Source organism: Perca flavescens, chromosome 15, assembly GCF_004354835.1.
Source record: "Perca flavescens isolate YP-PL-M2 chromosome 15, PFLA_1.0, whole genome shotgun sequence".
Lineage (NCBI taxonomy): Eukaryota > Metazoa > Chordata > Actinopteri > Perciformes > Percidae > Perca > Perca flavescens.
In genome coordinates, this window is record NC_041345.1 from 15,624,134 (window position 1) to 15,641,010 (window position 16,877).

The following is a 16,877-nucleotide window of genomic DNA, read 5'->3' on the forward strand; positions in this document are numbered from 1 at the left end:
AATTTAGCATCCAGTTCACGTCAGCCACAGCGTGTCCCAAAAAATGAGACGGTGTCTGTTCCTCGACTCAGATCAGTTAAATCAAAGGTAACCAAAAGAGGGGCAATACTTAACAACCTAATTGGAATTAAAACTACCACTGCAATGATAGAACAGGATAGGGAAATTAGATGTGGACTATTAAATATCAGATCTCTGTCTTCTAAAGCAGTACTAGTAAACAAATTGATATCCGATAATCAAATTGATCTATTCTGTATTACTGAAACATGGCTGGGCCATGAAGAATATGTTAGTCTAAATGAAGTGACTCCTCCCAGTCATATTAATACTCAAATTCCTAGAGGCTCAGGCCGAGGAGGGGGAGTTGCGGCCATATTTGATTCAAGCCTGTTAATTAATCCTAAACTTAAACTAAATTATAACTCTTTTGAAAGCCTTGTTCTTAATCTTCAACATCCAACATGGAAAAAAGTACAGCCAATTATATTTGTTGTCTACCGAGCACCAGGTCCATATTCTGAATTTTTATCAGAATTCTCAGAGTTTTTATGATGTCTAGTCCTTAAATCAGACAAAGTACTTATTGTAGGTGATTTTAATATCCATGTGGATGTTGACAGCAATAGCCTTACTACTGCTTTCAACTCACTACTAGATTCTATTGGCTTCAGTCAGAGTGTGCATGAGGCCACGCACTGTTTTAAACACACCCTCAACCTTGTGCTGGCATAAGGCATCAAATTAAAGATGTAATAGTATTCCCGCAAAATTGTTTATTATCAGACCACTTCTTAATAACTTTCAAATTCTTAATACCCGATTATACAAAATTAGATAAAAGCTTCTACACTAGATGCCTATCTGACAGTGCTATAGCTAAATTTAAGGAAGCTATTCCAACAGCACTAAACTCATTACCGTGCTTTAATATAACAGAGGACCTTTATGTAAACTTTAGTCCCTCTCAAATTGATAATTGTGTAAATGGTGCTACGGCCTGCCTGCGGACTACTTTAGACTCTGTTGCTCCCCTCAAAAAGAAGACGATGAAGCAAAAGAAACTAGCACCTTGGTATAACTCCCAAACTCGTAAATTGAGGCAAATCTCGCGAAAACTTGAAAGTAAATGGCTTTCCACCAAACTGGAAGAATCTTGTTTAGATTGGCAAGACAGTCTGAAAACCTATAGGAAGGCCCTAAGAAAGGCCAGATCGGACTATTATTCAGCATTGATAGAAGAAAATAAGAACAACCCAAGGTTTCCTTTCACACTGTAGCCAGGCTGATAGATAGCCACAGCTCTACTGACCCTTCTATTCCGATAGCTCTGAGTAGTGATGACTTCATGAGCTACTTTAATGATAAAATAAAAACAATTAGAGATACACCTCTTGCCCTCAATCTCTAACGGTTCACCTTTAAATCACAGACTGCTAGAAAAAACGACTAGACCTGTCATATACTTAAACTGCTTTTATCCTATAAACCCTCAACAATTAATGTTAAAGGTCTCTTCAGCAAAGCCATCTACCTGTCTCTTAGACCCCATCCCAACGAGGCTACTTAAAGAAGCGTTACCCGTGGTTAACACTTCGTTATTAGATATGATCAATATGTCTCTATTAACAGGTTATGTACCGCAGTCATTTAAAGTAGCTGTGATAAAACCTCTTCTGAAAAAACCCACCCTCGATCCTGAGGTCTTAGCCAACTATAAACCTATATCTAACCTTCCCTTTCTCTCCAAGATCCTTGAGAAAGTAGTTGCCAATTAGTTATGTAATTTTCTACATAGCAATAGCTTATTTGAAGACTTTCAGTCAGGATTTAGAAAGCATCATAGCACAGAGACGGCCCTGGTGAAAATTACTAATGACCTTCTAACTGCTGCAGACAAAGGACTTGTTTCCATACTTGTCTCATTAGATCTTAGTGCTGCATTTGACACTATTGACCATAGCATCCTGTTACAGAGATTGGAACATTTAGTTGGCATTAAAGGAATTGCTCGAATCCTCAATTTGTTAACAATGTTAACAATAAATCCTCCAGGTATGTTAAAGTTAGCTATGGCGTTCCACAAGGCTCAGTGCTTGGACCAATTCTATTCTCCTTATATATGCTTCCTCTTGGTAATATTATTAGAAAACACTCAATTAACTTTCACTGTTATTAAGATGACACCCAATTCAATCAATCAATCAAGCCAGACGAAACCAGTCAGTTAGCTAAACTTCAAGTATGTGTTAAAGATATAAAATCATGGATGGCCTACAATTTTCTGATGTTAAACTCAAACAAAACTGAAGTTGTTGTGCTGGGCCCTAAACACCTCCGAACCTCATTATCCGAAGATATAATTACTCTGGATGGTATTACCCTGGCCTCCAGCACTACTGTTAGAAATCTAGGAGTTATTTTTGATCAGGATATATCCTTTAACGCCCACTTAAAACAAACCTCTAGAACAGCTTTTTTTCACCTTCGTAACATTGCTAAAATTAGGAACATCCTGTCTCAAAACGATGCTGAAAAACTAGTCCATGCATTTGTTACTTCCAGGCTGGACTATTGTAATTCCCTATTATCAGAATGTTCAAATAAAACCCTTAAGACTCTCCAGCTGATCCAGAATGCTGCAGCGCGTGTTCTGACAAAAACTAAGAAAAGTGATCATATTTCTCCTGTATTAGCTTCTCTGCATTGGCTTTCTGTAAAATCCAGGATTGACTTTAAAATCCTTCTCCTGACCTACAAAGCTCTAAATGGTCAAGCACCTTCATATCTTGAGGAGCTCCTAGTACCTTATTGTCCCACTAGAGCACGCTCCCAGAATGCAGAGTTGCTTGTGGTTCCTAGAGTCTCAAAAAGTGCACTGGGCGCCAGAGCCTTCAGCTATCAGGCTCCTCTCCTGTGGAACCAGCTCCCAATCTGGATTTGGCGGGCAGACACCATCACTACATTTAAGACTAAACTGAAAACTCTCCTCTTTGATAAAGCTTATAGTAAAGGAGTGAGGAGTTGCATTGTACGCCTAGCCCAGCAGGGCAGGGTGTGTAGCTGCAGACACCTGCTTTTCTCTGCTTCTCTTTATAGTCATCAGATATACCTATCATATAATCAATAATATAGTGAGATTAGAGGTAGGCAGGCCAGTACAGCCCGATCCGGTTGGGGAGAGTTCTAGCCCGACCAGGCACCTCTCTTTAACCTGCCTCTCTTAGTTATGCTATTATAATTTTATACTGCCGGGGAAGTTCCTTCCTTCTCATGACACAATGAGCTGCTCTCTCTTTTCTTTTTTTCCTTTTTATGTGCATCCTGTCCCAGAAAAGCTTGTTACTAACCTAGCTCTGGGGAGTTAACTCCCCGGAGTCCTTATGTTTCTTCTTCGCAGAGCTACACTCCGTGATTCCCTGCAATGTCCGGCTACGTCCTGCTACGTCCTGCCGCGTCTACTGCGTCCACCCATGCTCCGCTGTGCCATGTTACATCCTGTAACGCCCTGCTGTGCCCGGCTATGACATGAACTACTACGACTACCATTGTAGTCACTGTTCCATTATCTTTATTGTGACTATTACGCCACTGTTCATCATAACCCCAACACCGCCTACCAAGAGTCTGGTTCCGCCGAGGTTTCTTCCTAAAAGGGAGTTTCTCCTCGCCACTGTTGCAATAGCCACTGCTAATGCTTGCTCTTGGGGGAATTATTGGAATTGTTGGGGCTTTGTAAATTATAGTGTGGTCTAGACCTACTCTATCTGTAAAGTGTCTCGAGATAACTCTTGTTATGATTGCTACTATAAATAAAATTGAATTGAATTGAATTGAATTCTCTATTTTATATAATTGGGACTTGAATATCTGTTCGTATAACAAAACAAGATATTTGAAGACGTCACCTCAGACTATTGTTTCTGACATGTTATAGTCCGATTAACGATTAATTGATTAATTTACAAAACAATCGGCAGAGTAATCATAAAGAAAACAATGGCGTTTTGCAGTCATACTGTTAAACTTATAGGGATATTTTCATATTTTTTAGTTTTTTTGAATACAAAAGGGAGTGAAAAAACAAATAAAATTGTTTCTCTGTACAAATCTTAAAATTGTCAAAACTTTTATTGTGAAATAAGTTTTTCATAGGATATTGGAATACATTATCTTCCCATATGGCAGTTTTACATAAACAGTCCCAATAATTTATTAACATAGGCTATGATAACTGTCAGCCATAAAAAAGGAGTTAGTGTATATTATTATTATTATTATTATTATTATTAGTAGTAGTAGTAGTAGTAGCTTATTATTATTAGCCTATTATTGTGGTTGTTGTTAAATTTAACTTTAACAGAAAAATTGCACATCCAAACAATTCTTCTGTGCAGGTGCGTTGGACTTTAAGTGTTGTTAAATTTAAAAAAATGAAATATTAAACTTTTGTCATTTAATTAATAATGTTGTTGATGAGGCAGATGACCACAAGAAATTAACTAACTGCAAGAGTAAAGCTGTACACACACTGACACTTTTGTCTTTTTTCTTTAAATTTTACTCTTTTTTATCTATTAAAGTGATGAACCAAAAGCCAAATCATGAGCATGTAATGGGAGCTATTAATTTGTACATAGGCAACCTGCTATGTTTCATCTAGGCTATAGGCTAATTATAACAACAATACCAGCAACAGCATTATAATCAAAACATTGTTAGTTTTAATCATAGGTTAGGCAATCTTCAGTACTTCATGTTTTTTATCTGGGCTATCTTTTTTTAAATAATGTATCCACTGTTAGCACATTTTATCAGCACTATTGTTCTTCAAGTGTCTAAAGTTCAGTCTTGATATTTTTATTATCTCAAATAGGCTTAATTATTTTTCATGTTTACATTTATTTTGGGAATAGTTACAGACAAACAACTTTGTGGATTTGCTTATTATTTTATTAGCTTTTGAGACATAACACATAACTTTTAAACAAATCATCAGCATGTGCCGGTCTTCTGTTGCAGCTCTCTAGTGGTACTGCCGTCCCAGGGAGGACACCACCACGGCCAGGAACTTCTGGAAAGCTGCCTGGACTTCACCAGTGAAATCATTACCCAACTGGGCTGCAACCACAATGGTCAGGCAGTCGGACAGGAGCTGCAACACAACAAGTATCAGGAAACATCAGCAACATGAAAGGTTGTGCGTTTTTTGAATAATCGTTGAATATGAATAACAAGAGTTGCATTAGTTCCAGAACTTTACTTTGAAATTGTCGGGGTCCACGTGCAGTTTCTCAGAGTGCAGCACGCTCAGCTCGGTATAGGTTGCCTTGATGTCGTCCATGTTCTTCACAGCCCGGTCCAGACCGTGGAGGATAGTTGTTCCGTGTTTTGCAACCATCGGATTTCCAGAGATAGCAGCGGCGTTGTAGAGGTTTCCAAAGTTACCGAAATACCTCTGAGTCCAGGGGTAGACGATCAGACACCTGAGGGAACACGTAAACACATAAATGTTACAGGCTTGGACTAGGAGAGGGTGTAATCTGTGCGCCAAGAAAATTAACATTTGTGGAGGTATGAAACGCATTGTACACAATGACAGAAAACAGTACATAGCTGATCCATAATTATGGTCGAGAGTTCCGCAAAAATGTCTCAAGCACACCATTGTTAATGCAAAATTGCAAAGACTCACCTAGCAAGAGCTGCAGGGCCCACGACCTCATACTGCATCTTGGAGAAGATGTCCGCGATGGTGGCGCGCTCGAAGTCTGTCCATTCAACCATTTTGCTGGCTCTAGGTTTTACTGTGCAGGTCTGTAGATCCCCGGCACCAGATGCAACTTTTAAAGCATCCTTTCTCCCCTCCCATAAGCAAGCGATGGGCTGGCCAAGTAGTGTGCTATGGATTTGCAACAATGATAAGAGAAGGGCGTATCTGCTCCACCTTGATTATCTCATCGACAGAGGAAATTGTTACAGTAATCGTATAGCAACAGCGAGTACATTGAACAGCTCCCACATCCCTGGAGGTCCCAGCATCAGCACCTTGGACAGCGATCCTTAAATTTAAATTGAGTGCTGAGCTGCGCAGGAATTCAAGACGGTGCAAAACTGCAGGCTGTTCGAGTGATAGTCTTTAAATGTTGTCTTAGTTCTTGAACTTGTAGCCTAATAAAGTCAAATCTACCTGATCCTTCTTGAAAATAAGATTATAAGGGGGAAGTTACCCCATGTGAGATCAATAATAAACTACACAGCTCTCTATAAAAGCTTAAACTCATCCTTCAGAAATATTAAGTTGTACTGTATCTTAAAACATTCATCTGATAGTGGATTAGAAACAATAGCCAAATTAATTTAGGCGTGAGCATATTTACTTAAGCTGTGTGACTCAGTGTGAAGCATTAAAAGAGAATATATATCTAGGCTGACTGTCTTCTATACTGTTCTTCTGTTCTTCAATTATTTTTGAATTATGTTTTCAACTTTACAATTTCATACATGAGAGCAAGTAATGAATATGTTTAAATGACCGGCTATAGAAGTGACTGGCCCATCCTTTAACATATCAACATAAGTTATGTGTATTCTAAAAAAACGCCGATTTTTTTGGTGGAGCTCTCCTTCCTAATTTAAGTGCCTTATGTCAGAAGATGGACTGCAGCCTTTCAGGTCACATTGCCAGGAGTGGCTGGTTAATGAAGTGTTAGTGGAACTTTTAGATTTGATTTTCAAATACACACATAGATTGACATGCTGATGTTTTGAAAATATTGTGTTGCGACTCACTTTGAGGTTGAGCTTTGAGTCATCATGATAAGACTGTTTGTTTATCTCATGGAGGCTGCATCCTAACACGCCTTGTTCACCATCTATCTTGGAGGAGGTTCTGGGTGTGTCCATGCTCTGTTTCAAGCATAAAACCCCTCTCGGTTTGGCCTCATTGTGGCATTCAGCAAAACTCAATCAACCGACAAGATGACTACACTCACTGCTAAGGACAAGGACGCAGTCAGAACCTTCTGGGCTAAAGTGTCTGGAAAGGAGGAGGACATCGGCACCGATGCTGTGGCTAGGTAAATATGACCAAAGCTGACTGATGTAAACTGCTCCAACATTTATTGATTCATTTAGGCTATATATATATATTTACATATCACTCCCATTTGTTTACCCAGGATGCTGGCGGTGTACCCGCAGACTAAGACTTACTTTGCCCACTGGAAGGACCTGAGCCCCAGCTCTCCCTCTGCGAGGAAGCACGGAATAACTGTGATGAAAGGAGTTGCAGATGCTGTGTCCAAAATTGACGACCTGAAAGGAGGTCTTCTGACCCTCAGTGAGCTGCATGCCTTCACTCTGCGTGTGGACCCTGCCAACTTCAAGGTGCAGAGCCAAACTGATCACAAGATAATAGCATGTCATTTAAATAAAATGCTCCTCCAACTTAGGGTGTGAGAGGTTTCCAGACCTGCAACAGATCCATCTGTTATTACCATGCACATGATGCCACCATTTACAGTGTAGATAATGCTGTTTCATTTAGTCAAACCTGTTGTTGTTAAAATATGTCTATGAAACATTGGAATACTGAGCATTACATGTCACAGCAAAACTCAGTGACAGACATGTGATGGGTGGATGGGGAGCTAAAACTCCATATACTGTATATAACATCTGTGTGATTGTGTTCTTTTCTCAGATTCTCTCTCACTGCCTCCTTGTGGTCCTGTCCATCAAGTTCCCCAACGACTTCACCCCTGAGGCACATGTCGCTCTGGACAAGTTCCTGGCTGCTGTGGCTCTGGCCCTGGCTGAGAAATACCGATAAACAGCAGGAGAAGATGAAGGAGACTGCAGCATGAGCTTACATTGCATAATGATTAATAAATGCATTCATGCAAAAAAGCAAAGCAATTGTTGTTCATTGGTTTATTTGTGATGAGTTGTGTCATAAGTGAGTCACATCTACAGCAAAAAATCAGAGCAGTCAAGCAAGTCAAATTTTACAGCAAACATTTAGGCAAAACTCCAAACAGTCATTGGTTCCAGATTCTACAATGTCAGAAATTGTTTCCTTTCTCTGTTTTATATCATAGGGAATTGAATATCTGTTGGTATAACAAAACAAGATATTTGAAGACGTCACCTCAGACTATTGTTTCTGACATGTTATAGTCCAATTAACGATTACAAAACAATCGGCAGAGTAATCATAAAGAAAACAATGGCTTTTTGCAGTCCTACCGTTAAACTTATAGGGACATTTTCATATTTTTCAGTTTTTTAGAATACAATAGGGAGTGAAAAAAACAAATACAATTGTTTCTTTGTACAAATCTTAAAATTGTCAAAAAAAAATTTTTTGTGACATCAGTTTTTCATAGAATATTGGAATACATTATCTTCCCATGTGGCAGTTTTTACATAAACAGTCCCAATAACTTATTAACATAGGCTAAGATAACTGTCAGCCATGAAAAAGGAGTTAGTGTTTATTATTATTAATATTATTATTATTATTAGTTGTAGTAGTAGTAGTAGTAGTAGTACTAGTAGTAATAGTAGTAGTAGTAGTAGAAGCCTATTATCATTAGCCTATTGTCATTGTTGTTAAATGTAACTTTAACAAAAGAAAATCGTACATCCAAACAATTCTTCTGTGCAGGTGCATTGGACTTTAAGTGTTGTTAAATTAAAAAAATGAAATATTAAACTTTTATCATTGAATTAATAATGTTGTTGATGAAGCAGAAGAAAAAAACTACCTGCAAGAGTAAAGCTGTACACTTTAGATACAACTGACACTTTTGTCTTTTCTCTTTAAATGTTGCTTTGTTTTATTTTTATCTATTAAAGTGATGAACCAAAAGCCAAATCATGATCATTTAATGGGAGCAATTAATTTGTAAAGAGGCAACCTGCTACATTTCATCTATGCTATAGGCTAATTAAAACAACAATACCAGCAACAGCATTATAATCAAAACATTGTTTATTAGTTTTAATCATAGGTTAGGCAATCTTCAGTAGTTCATGTTTTTTATCTGGGCTATCTTTTTTTAGATAATTTATCCACTGTTAGCACATTTTATCAGCACTATTGTTCTTCAAGTGTCTAAAGTTCAGTCTTGATATTTTTATTATCTCAAATAGGCTTAATTATTTTTCATGTTTAAATTTCTTTTGGGTATAGTTACAGACAAACAACTTTGTGGATTTGCTTATTATTTTATTAGCTTTTGAGACATAACACATAACTTTTAAACAAATCATCAGCATGTGCCGGTCTTCTGTTGCAGCTCTCTAGTGGTACTGCTGTCCCAGGGAGGACACCACCACGGCCAGGAACTTCTGGAAAGCTGCCTGGACTTCACCAGTGAAATCATTACCCAACTGGGCTGCAACCACAATGGTCAGGCAGTCGGACAGGAGCTGCAACACAACAAGTATCAGGAAACATCAGCAACATGAAAGGTTGGGCGTTTTTTGAATAATCGTTGAATATGAATAACAAGAGTTGCATTAATTCCAGAACTTTACTTTGAAATTGTCGGGGTCCACGTGCAGTTTCTCAGAGTGCAGCACGCTCAGCTCGGTATAGGTTGCCTTGATGTTATCCATGTTCTTCACAGCCCGGTCCAGACCGTGGAGGATAGTTGTTCCGTGTTTTGCAACCATCGGATTTCCAGAGATAGCAGCGGCGTTGTAGAGGTTTCCAAAGTTACCGAAATACCTCTGAGTCCAGGGGTAGACAATCAGACACCTGAGGGAACACGTAAACACATGAATGTTACAGGCTTGGACTAGGAGAGGGTGTAATCTGTGCGCCAAGAAAATTAACATTTGTGGAGGTCTGAAACGCATTTTACACAATGACAGAAAACAGTACATAGCTGATCCATAATTATGGTCGAGAGTTCCGCCAAAATGTCTCAAGCACACCATTGTTAATGCAAAATTGCAAAGACTCACCTAGCAAGAGCTGCAGGGCCCACGACCTCATACTGCATCCTGGAGAAGATGTCCGCGATGGTGGCGCGCTCGAAGTCTGTCCATTCAACCATTTTGCTGGCTCTAGGTTTTACTGTACAGGTCTGTAGATCCCCGGCACCAGATGCAACTTTTAAAGCATCCTTTCTCCCCTCCCATAAGCAAGCGATGGGCTGGCCAAGTAGTGTGTTATGGATTTGCAACAATGATAAGAGAAGGGCGTATCTGCTCCACCTTGATTATCTCATCGACAGAGGAAATTGTTACAGTAAACGTATAGCAACAGCGAGTACATTGAACAGCTCCCACATCCCTGGAGGTCCCAGCATCAGCACCTTGGACAGCGATCCTTAAATTTAAGTTGAGTGCTGAGCTGCGCAGGAATTCAGGACGGTGCAAAACTGCAGGCTGTTCGAGTGATAGTCTTTAAATGTTGTCTTAGTTGATCTTGTAGCCTAATAAAGTCAAATCTACCTGATCCTTCTTGAAAATAAGATTATAAGGGGGAAGTTCCCCCATGTGAGATCAATAATAAACTACACAGCTCTCTATAAAAGCTTAAACTGATCCTTCAGAAATATTAAGTTGTCACTGTATCTTAAAACATTCATCTGATAGTGGATTAGAAACAATAGCCAAATTAATTTAGGCGTGAGCATATTTACTTAAGCTGTGTGACTCAGTGTGAAGCATTAAAAGAGAATATATATCTAGGCTGACTGTCTTCTATACTGTTCCTCTGTTCTTCAATTATTTTTGAATTATGTTTTCAACTTTACAATTTCATACATGAGAGCAAGTAATGAATATGTTTAAATGACCGGCTATAGAAGTGACTGGCCCATCCTTTAACATAGCAACATAAGTTATGTGTATTCTAAAAAAACGGACCCCGATTTTTTTGGTGGAGCTCTCCTTCCTAATTTAAGTGCCTTATGTCAGAAGATGGACTGCAGCCTTTCAAGTCACATTGCCAGGAGTGGCTGGTTAATGAAGTGTTAGTGGAACTTTTGGATTTAATTTTCAAAGACACACATAGATTGACATGCTGATGATTTGAAAATATTGTGTCGCGACTCACTTTGAGGTTGAGCTTTGAGTCATCATGATAAGACTGTTTGTTTATCTCATGGAGGCTGCATCCTAACACGCCTTGTTCATCATCTATCTTGGAGGAGGTTCTGGGTGTGTCCATGCTCTGTTTCAAGCATAAAACCCCTCTCGGTTTGGCCTCATTGTGGCATTCAGCAAAACTCAATCAACCGACAAGATGACTACACTCACTGCTAAGGACAAGGACGCAGTCAGAACCTTCTGGGCTAAAGTGTCTGGAAAGGAGGAGGACATCGGCACCGATGCTGTGGCTAGGTAAATATGACCAAAACTGACTGATGTAACCTGCTCCAACATTCATTGATTCATTTAGGCTATATATATTTATATATCACTCCCATTTGTTTACCCAGGATGCTGGCGGTGTACCCGCAGACTAAGACTTACTTCGCCCACTGGAAGGACCTGAGCCCCAGCTCTCCCTCTGCGAGGAAGCACGGAATAACTGTGATGAAAGGAGTTGCAGATGCTGTGTCCAAAATTGACGACCTGAAAGGAGGTCTTCTGACCCTCAGTGAGCTGCATGCCTTCACTCTGCGTGTGGACCCTGCCAACTTCAAGGTGCAGAGCCAAACTGATCACAAGATAATAGCATGTCATTTAAATAAAATGCTCCTCCAACTTAGGGTGTGAGAGGTTTCCAGACCTGCAACAGATCCATCTGTTATTACCATGCACATGATGCCACCATTTACAGTGTAGATAATGCTGTTTCATTTAGTCAAACCTGTTGTTGTTAAAATATGTCTACATGTCACAGCAAAACTCAGTGACAGACATGTGATGGGTGGATGGGGAGCTAAAACTCCATATACTGTATATAACATCTGTGTGATTGTGTTCTTTTCTCAGATTCTCTCTCACTGCCTCCTTGTGGTCCTGTCCATCAAGTTCCCCAACGACTTCACCCCTGAGGCACATGTCGCTCTGGACAAGTTCCTGGCTGCTGTGGCTCTGGCCCTGGCTGAGAAATACCGATAAACAGCAGGAGAAGATGAAGGAGACTGCAGCATGAGCTTACATTGCATAATGATTAATAAATGCATTCATGCAAAAAAGCAAAGCAATTATTGTTCATTGGTTTATTTGTGATGAGTTGTGTCATAAGTGAGTCACATCTACAGCAAAAAATCAGAGCAGTCAAGCAAGTCAAATTTTACACCAAAACATTTAGGCAAAACTCCAAACAGTCATTAGTTCCAGATTCTACAATGTCAGAAATTGTTTCCTTTCTCTGTTTTATATAATTGGGAATTAAATGTCTGTTGGTATAACAAAATATGATATTTGAAGACGTCACCTCAGACTATTGTTTCTGACATGTTATAGTCCAATTAACGATTACAAAACAATCGGCAGAGTAATCATAAAGAAAACAATGGCTTTTTGCAGTCCTACCGTTAAACTTATAGGGACATTTTCATATTTTCAGTTTTTTAGAATACAAAAGGGAGTGAAAAAAACAAATTGTTTCTTTGTACAAATCTTAAAATTGTATTGGAATACATTATCTTCCCATGTGGCAGTTTTTACGTAAACAGTCCCAATAACTTATTAACATAGGCTATGATAACTGTCAGCCATGAAAAAGGAGTTAGTGTTTATTATTATTATTATTAGTTGTAGTAGTAGTAGTAGTAGTAGTTGTAGCCTATTATTATTAGCCTATTATTATTGTTGTTGTTAAACAGAAAAATCGCACATCCAAACAATTCTTCTGTGCAGGTGAGCAGGACTTTACATGTTATTATTAATCTTATTAGTTTTAATCATAGGTTAGGCAACATTCAGGACTTCATGTTTTTCATCTGGGCTATCTTTTTTGAGATAATGTATCCACTGTTAGCACATTTTATCAGCACTATTGTTCTTCAAGTGTCTAAAGTTCAGTCTTGATATTTTTATTATCTGAAATAGGCTTAATTGTTTTTCATGTTTACATTTATTTTGGGTATAGTTACAGACAAACAACTTGGTGGATTTGCTTATTATTTTATTAGCTTTTGAGACATAACAAATAACTTTTAAACAAATCATCAGCATGTGCCGGTCTTCTGTTGCAGCTCTCTAGTGGTACTGCCTTCCCAGGGCGGACACCACCACGGCCAGGAACTTCTGGAAAGCTGCCTGGACTTCACCGGAGAAGGCTTTACCCAACTGAGCTGCAACCACAATGGTCAGGCAGTCGGACAGGAGCTGCAACACAACAAGTATCAGGAAACATCAGCAACATGAAAGGTTGGCCGTTTTTTGAATAATCGTTGAATATGAATAACAGGAGTTGCATTAATTCCAGAACTTTACTTTGAAATTGTCGGGGTCCACGTGCAGTTTCTCAGAGTGCAGCACGCTCAGCTCGGCATAGGTTGCCTTGATGTCGTCCATGTTCTTCACAGCCCGGTCCAGACCGTGGAGGATAGTTGTTCCGTGTTTTGCAACCATCGGATTTCCAGAGATAGCAGCGGCGTTGTAGAGGTTTCCAAAGTTACCGAAATACCTCTGAGTCCAGGGGTAGACAACCAGACACCTGAAGGAACACGTAAACACATAAATGTTACAGGCTTGGACTAGGAGAGGGTGTAATCTGTGTGCCAATAAAATGAACATCTGTGGTGGTCTGAAACACATTGTGCGCAATGACAGAAAACAGTATGTATCATGATCCATTAATATGGTCGAGAGTTCCACAAAAATAATGTCTCTAATGCAAAATTGCAAAGACTCACCTAGCAAGAGCAGCAGGGCCCACGACCTCATACTGTATCTTGGAGAAGATGTCCGCGATGGTGGCGCGCTCAAAGTCTGTCCATTCAACCATTTTCCTGGCTCTAGGTGTGGCTCAGTAGATTCTGTGCTCTACGGCACCAAATGCAACTTTTAAAGCAACCCAACTCCCCTTCTAAAACAATATGATTGGATGGGCGGTGCATGGGCCGGGCAAGTATGTGATGGATTTGCAACAATGATAAGAGAAGGGCGACTCTCTATTCAACAATTCGTGAGTAAGTTTGTAAGTAATACAAAGGGCCTCAGATCACAAATTCTTGGCTGCGAGCCACAGCCTGATATAAGCACATAGATGAACAAGACAAAAAAAAAAGCCTGTTAAATACCCAGAGAAGGACATCGGCACAATGATAGCTGAATATCCCACGCGGCAGAACCTGAATCCTGCCCATTAAAACAGCGGGTACCTCGGACCGCTTCCACATTCCTGGATCCCAGCATCAGCACCTTGGACTGCGATCTTTAAATATAACTGCCGATCTTGAATTGTCACTTGAATAATTTCAAAGTCAGTCAAGATGTGTATATGCTTGTATAGTGGTTTTAATGAATTAGTTTCAGCCAGTAACAGCTCACAGCTCATCAGTCCTAAAGTAACAAAACAGAAATACTTAAATAAAGAATAAGTAGCCTACCTTAAAATTGTACTTAAGTAAGCCTACAGTACTTGAATAAATGTACTCAGTTACTTTCCAACATGCCCATACGTCTCTATCTAAAAGGTATTTTAAGTAGAAGCCTATTTCTCACTATTAATAGGAAATGTAAAGTTGAAAGGGATCCCGTCAGTGATATATTACGTTACACCAGCAGTTAGCGGTTGTCAGTGCACTTTCAGATTGGACTTTCTAAAGTAGCCTATAGGCTATACATGCAGATGATTTGAAAAATGAAAAATGAAAAATGAATTCAAATTCATAGAAGCTCCAGAGTCATCATGATAAGACTGTTTGTTTATCTCATGGGGGCTGCATCCTAACACGCCTTGTTCACCATCTATCTTGGAGGAGGTTCTGGGTGTGTCCATGCTCTGTTTCAAGCATAAAACCCCTCTCGGTTTGGCCTCATTGTGGCATTCAGCAAAACTCAATCAACCGACAAGATGACTACACTCACTGCTAAGGACAAGGACGCAGTCAGAACCTTCTGGGCTAAAGTGTCTGGAAAGGAGGAGGACATCGGCACCGATGCTGTGGCTAGGTAAATATGACCAAAGCTGACTGATGTAACCTGCTCCAACATTCATTGATTCATTCAGGCTATATAGCTATCACTCCCATTTGTTTACCCAGGATGCTGGCGGTGTACCCGCAGACTAAGACTTACTTCAGCCACTGGAAGGACCTGAGCCCCAGCTCTCCCTCTGCGAGGAAGCACGGAATAACTGTGATGAAAGGAGTTGCAGATGCTGTGTCCAAAATCGACGACCTGAAAGGAGGTCTTCTGACCCTCAGTGAGCTGCATGCCTTCACTCTGCGTGTGGACCCTGCCAACTTCAAGGTGCAGAGCCAAACTGATATAATAGCCTGAAATGTATATGAAGTGTTCCTCTCAACTTAGGGCCTTGAGAGGTTTCCAGACCTGCAACAGGTCCATCTGTTATTACCATGCAAATGATGGCCCCAGCCCCCGGGGAGCTAAAACTCCATATATGTAACATCTGAGTAATTGTGTTCTTTTCTCAGATTCTCTCTCACTGCCTCCTTGTGGTCCTGTCCATCAAGTTCCCCAACGACTTCACCCCTGAGGCACATGTCGCTCTGGACAAGTTCCTGGCTGCTGTGGCTCTGGCCCTGGCTGAGAAATACCGATAAACAGCAGGAGAAGATGAAGGAGACTGCAGCATGAGCTCACTCGAATACAATAAATAAATATAAATGCAAAAAAACAAACATTCGTATTTGTTTTTTTTGTGATGCCTTCTTTTACATGTTAGTATAGGATACATCAATTGAAGCTGTTTTTTAAGCTTTTCAACAATTATACTAGTAAATGGTAAACATAATGGAAAAACAACAACAAAAACTATTACCAAGTACCAGAAGCTGTGGATGAAATTACTTTTGTATTGGTGTCATGTAATTCCGTGTGTAATGGGCCACTTAGTGGCACGTAACTAAAATATCATATCATAACATGACCGCTGCAACGAAGATAATCCCATTCACTCGTGTTACGGCATGCAGCTGTGAAGAATAGTTGATGTCTGTGTAACTTACATGAAGTCGTAGTCTATATTTTTCACAAAAAAATGTTCAGTTCAAGTTCAGTTCACTTCAAGACCTTTATTTGTCCCCGAGGGGCAATTAATTTTGCTACAGTAGCAAAGTAGTACCCAAACAATACATGACAACAAAAACATTCAACATCATTAAAATTTACAATACACATCCGACAAATTGATATATTAATACCACTAACATTTAAATTCAAATTTCAGTTCAGTGCAGATGTTACCTCTTTTTTCAGAATTTATCAAAGAGATAGCAGAGGGTACAAAGGAAAATTTATATCTATTTGTTTTGACGTATGGCTGATTAAGGCGGGAACCAGAAGGCAACATCCTAAATTCTGCATGCAGGGGGTGAGAACTACAAGACATGATGGATTCCGCCTTTTTCAGCACATGTCTATTGTACAGTTCATTTAGTTTTACCTGTTGAATCCCGATAATTTTGCTGCTAACTTTATTTACCATTGCTAATGTGTTCTTCTGTTTTAAACTAAGAGAAGCATACCAGCAAATACATGAAAAAGTAAAAACGGACTCAATAAAAGATTTATAAAACAATGTCATCAGGGATCTGTCTACTTGAAACTTAGCTAACTTTCTCAGACAGAAGAGACGTTGCTGACTTTTCGTATTCAACATGTCTGTGTTCAGGTCAAAGGTCAACTTGTTATCAATAATGATTCCCAAATACTTGTACGACTCAACAAATTCAACCTCTTTTCCATCTATAATCGATTTTTCAAGAGTT

General features: G+C 39.5%; 6 protein-coding genes across 11 annotated transcripts; 3 read left to right on the forward strand and 3 right to left on the reverse strand.

The window, feature by feature from the left end:
- The first annotated feature begins 5,010 nt into the window (after positions 1-5,010).
- Positions 5,011-7,848, forward strand: LOC114569047 (hemoglobin embryonic subunit alpha). 3 transcript variants are annotated; one of them, XM_028598830.1, is made up of 4 exons: positions 5,011-5,197; positions 6,887-7,079; positions 7,182-7,389; positions 7,706-7,848. In XM_028598830.1, the coding sequence occupies exons 2-4, from the start codon at positions 6,982-6,984 to the stop codon at positions 7,832-7,834; spliced, it is 435 nt and encodes a 144-aa protein (XP_028454631.1). In that variant the 5' UTR covers positions 5,011-5,197; positions 6,887-6,981; the 3' UTR covers positions 7,835-7,848. The 3 variants fall into 3 exon arrangements, with proteins under 3 accessions (XP_028454631.1, XP_028454634.1, XP_028454633.1); XM_028598833.1 differs by having other exon boundaries at positions 6,890-7,079; XM_028598832.1 differs by lacking the exon at positions 5,011-5,197 and adding an exon at positions 5,311-5,574.
- Positions 5,012-5,808, reverse strand: LOC114569046 (hemoglobin subunit beta-2). The gene is made up of 3 exons (XM_028598829.1): positions 5,696-5,808; positions 5,264-5,486; positions 5,012-5,155 (listed from the first exon to the last, which is right to left on the reverse strand). The coding sequence occupies exons 1-3, from the start codon at positions 5,785-5,787 to the stop codon at positions 5,027-5,029; spliced, it is 444 nt and encodes a 147-aa protein (XP_028454630.1). The 5' UTR covers positions 5,788-5,808; the 3' UTR covers positions 5,012-5,026.
- Positions 7,849-9,302: 1,454 nt separating the features above from the next.
- LOC114569052 (hemoglobin subunit beta-2) lies at positions 9,303-10,240 on the reverse strand. The gene is made up of 3 exons (XM_028598837.1): positions 9,979-10,240; positions 9,547-9,769; positions 9,303-9,438 (listed from the first exon to the last, which is right to left on the reverse strand). The coding sequence occupies exons 1-3, from the start codon at positions 10,068-10,070 to the stop codon at positions 9,310-9,312; spliced, it is 444 nt and encodes a 147-aa protein (XP_028454638.1). The 5' UTR covers positions 10,071-10,240; the 3' UTR covers positions 9,303-9,309.
- LOC114569054 (hemoglobin embryonic subunit alpha) lies at positions 9,360-12,104 on the forward strand. Of its 3 annotated transcripts, none has more exons than XM_028598838.1 (4): positions 9,360-9,480; positions 11,172-11,364; positions 11,463-11,670; positions 11,962-12,104. In XM_028598838.1, the coding sequence occupies exons 2-4, from the start codon at positions 11,267-11,269 to the stop codon at positions 12,088-12,090; spliced, it is 435 nt and encodes a 144-aa protein (XP_028454639.1). In that variant the 5' UTR covers positions 9,360-9,480; positions 11,172-11,266; the 3' UTR covers positions 12,091-12,104. The 3 variants fall into 3 exon arrangements, with proteins under 3 accessions (XP_028454639.1, XP_028454641.1, XP_028454640.1); XM_028598840.1 differs by having other exon boundaries at positions 11,175-11,364; XM_028598839.1 differs by lacking the exon at positions 9,360-9,480 and adding an exon at positions 9,759-9,857.
- A 1,040-nt stretch (positions 12,105-13,144) lies between these two features.
- LOC114569029 (hemoglobin subunit beta) lies at positions 13,145-13,942 on the reverse strand. The gene is made up of 3 exons (XM_028598795.1): positions 13,836-13,942; positions 13,414-13,636; positions 13,145-13,305 (listed from the first exon to the last, which is right to left on the reverse strand). The coding sequence occupies exons 1-3, from the start codon at positions 13,925-13,927 to the stop codon at positions 13,177-13,179; spliced, it is 444 nt and encodes a 147-aa protein (XP_028454596.1). The 5' UTR covers positions 13,928-13,942; the 3' UTR covers positions 13,145-13,176.
- On the forward strand, positions 13,186-15,730 carry LOC114569030 (hemoglobin embryonic subunit alpha). Of its 2 annotated transcripts, none has more exons than XM_028598796.1 (4): positions 13,186-13,347; positions 14,904-15,096; positions 15,189-15,396; positions 15,582-15,730. In XM_028598796.1, the coding sequence occupies exons 2-4, from the start codon at positions 14,999-15,001 to the stop codon at positions 15,708-15,710; spliced, it is 435 nt and encodes a 144-aa protein (XP_028454597.1). In that variant the 5' UTR covers positions 13,186-13,347; positions 14,904-14,998; the 3' UTR covers positions 15,711-15,730. The 2 variants fall into 2 exon arrangements, with proteins under 2 accessions (XP_028454597.1, XP_028454598.1); XM_028598797.1 differs by having other exon boundaries at positions 14,907-15,096.
- The last annotated feature ends 1,147 nt before the right edge of the window (positions 15,731-16,877 follow it).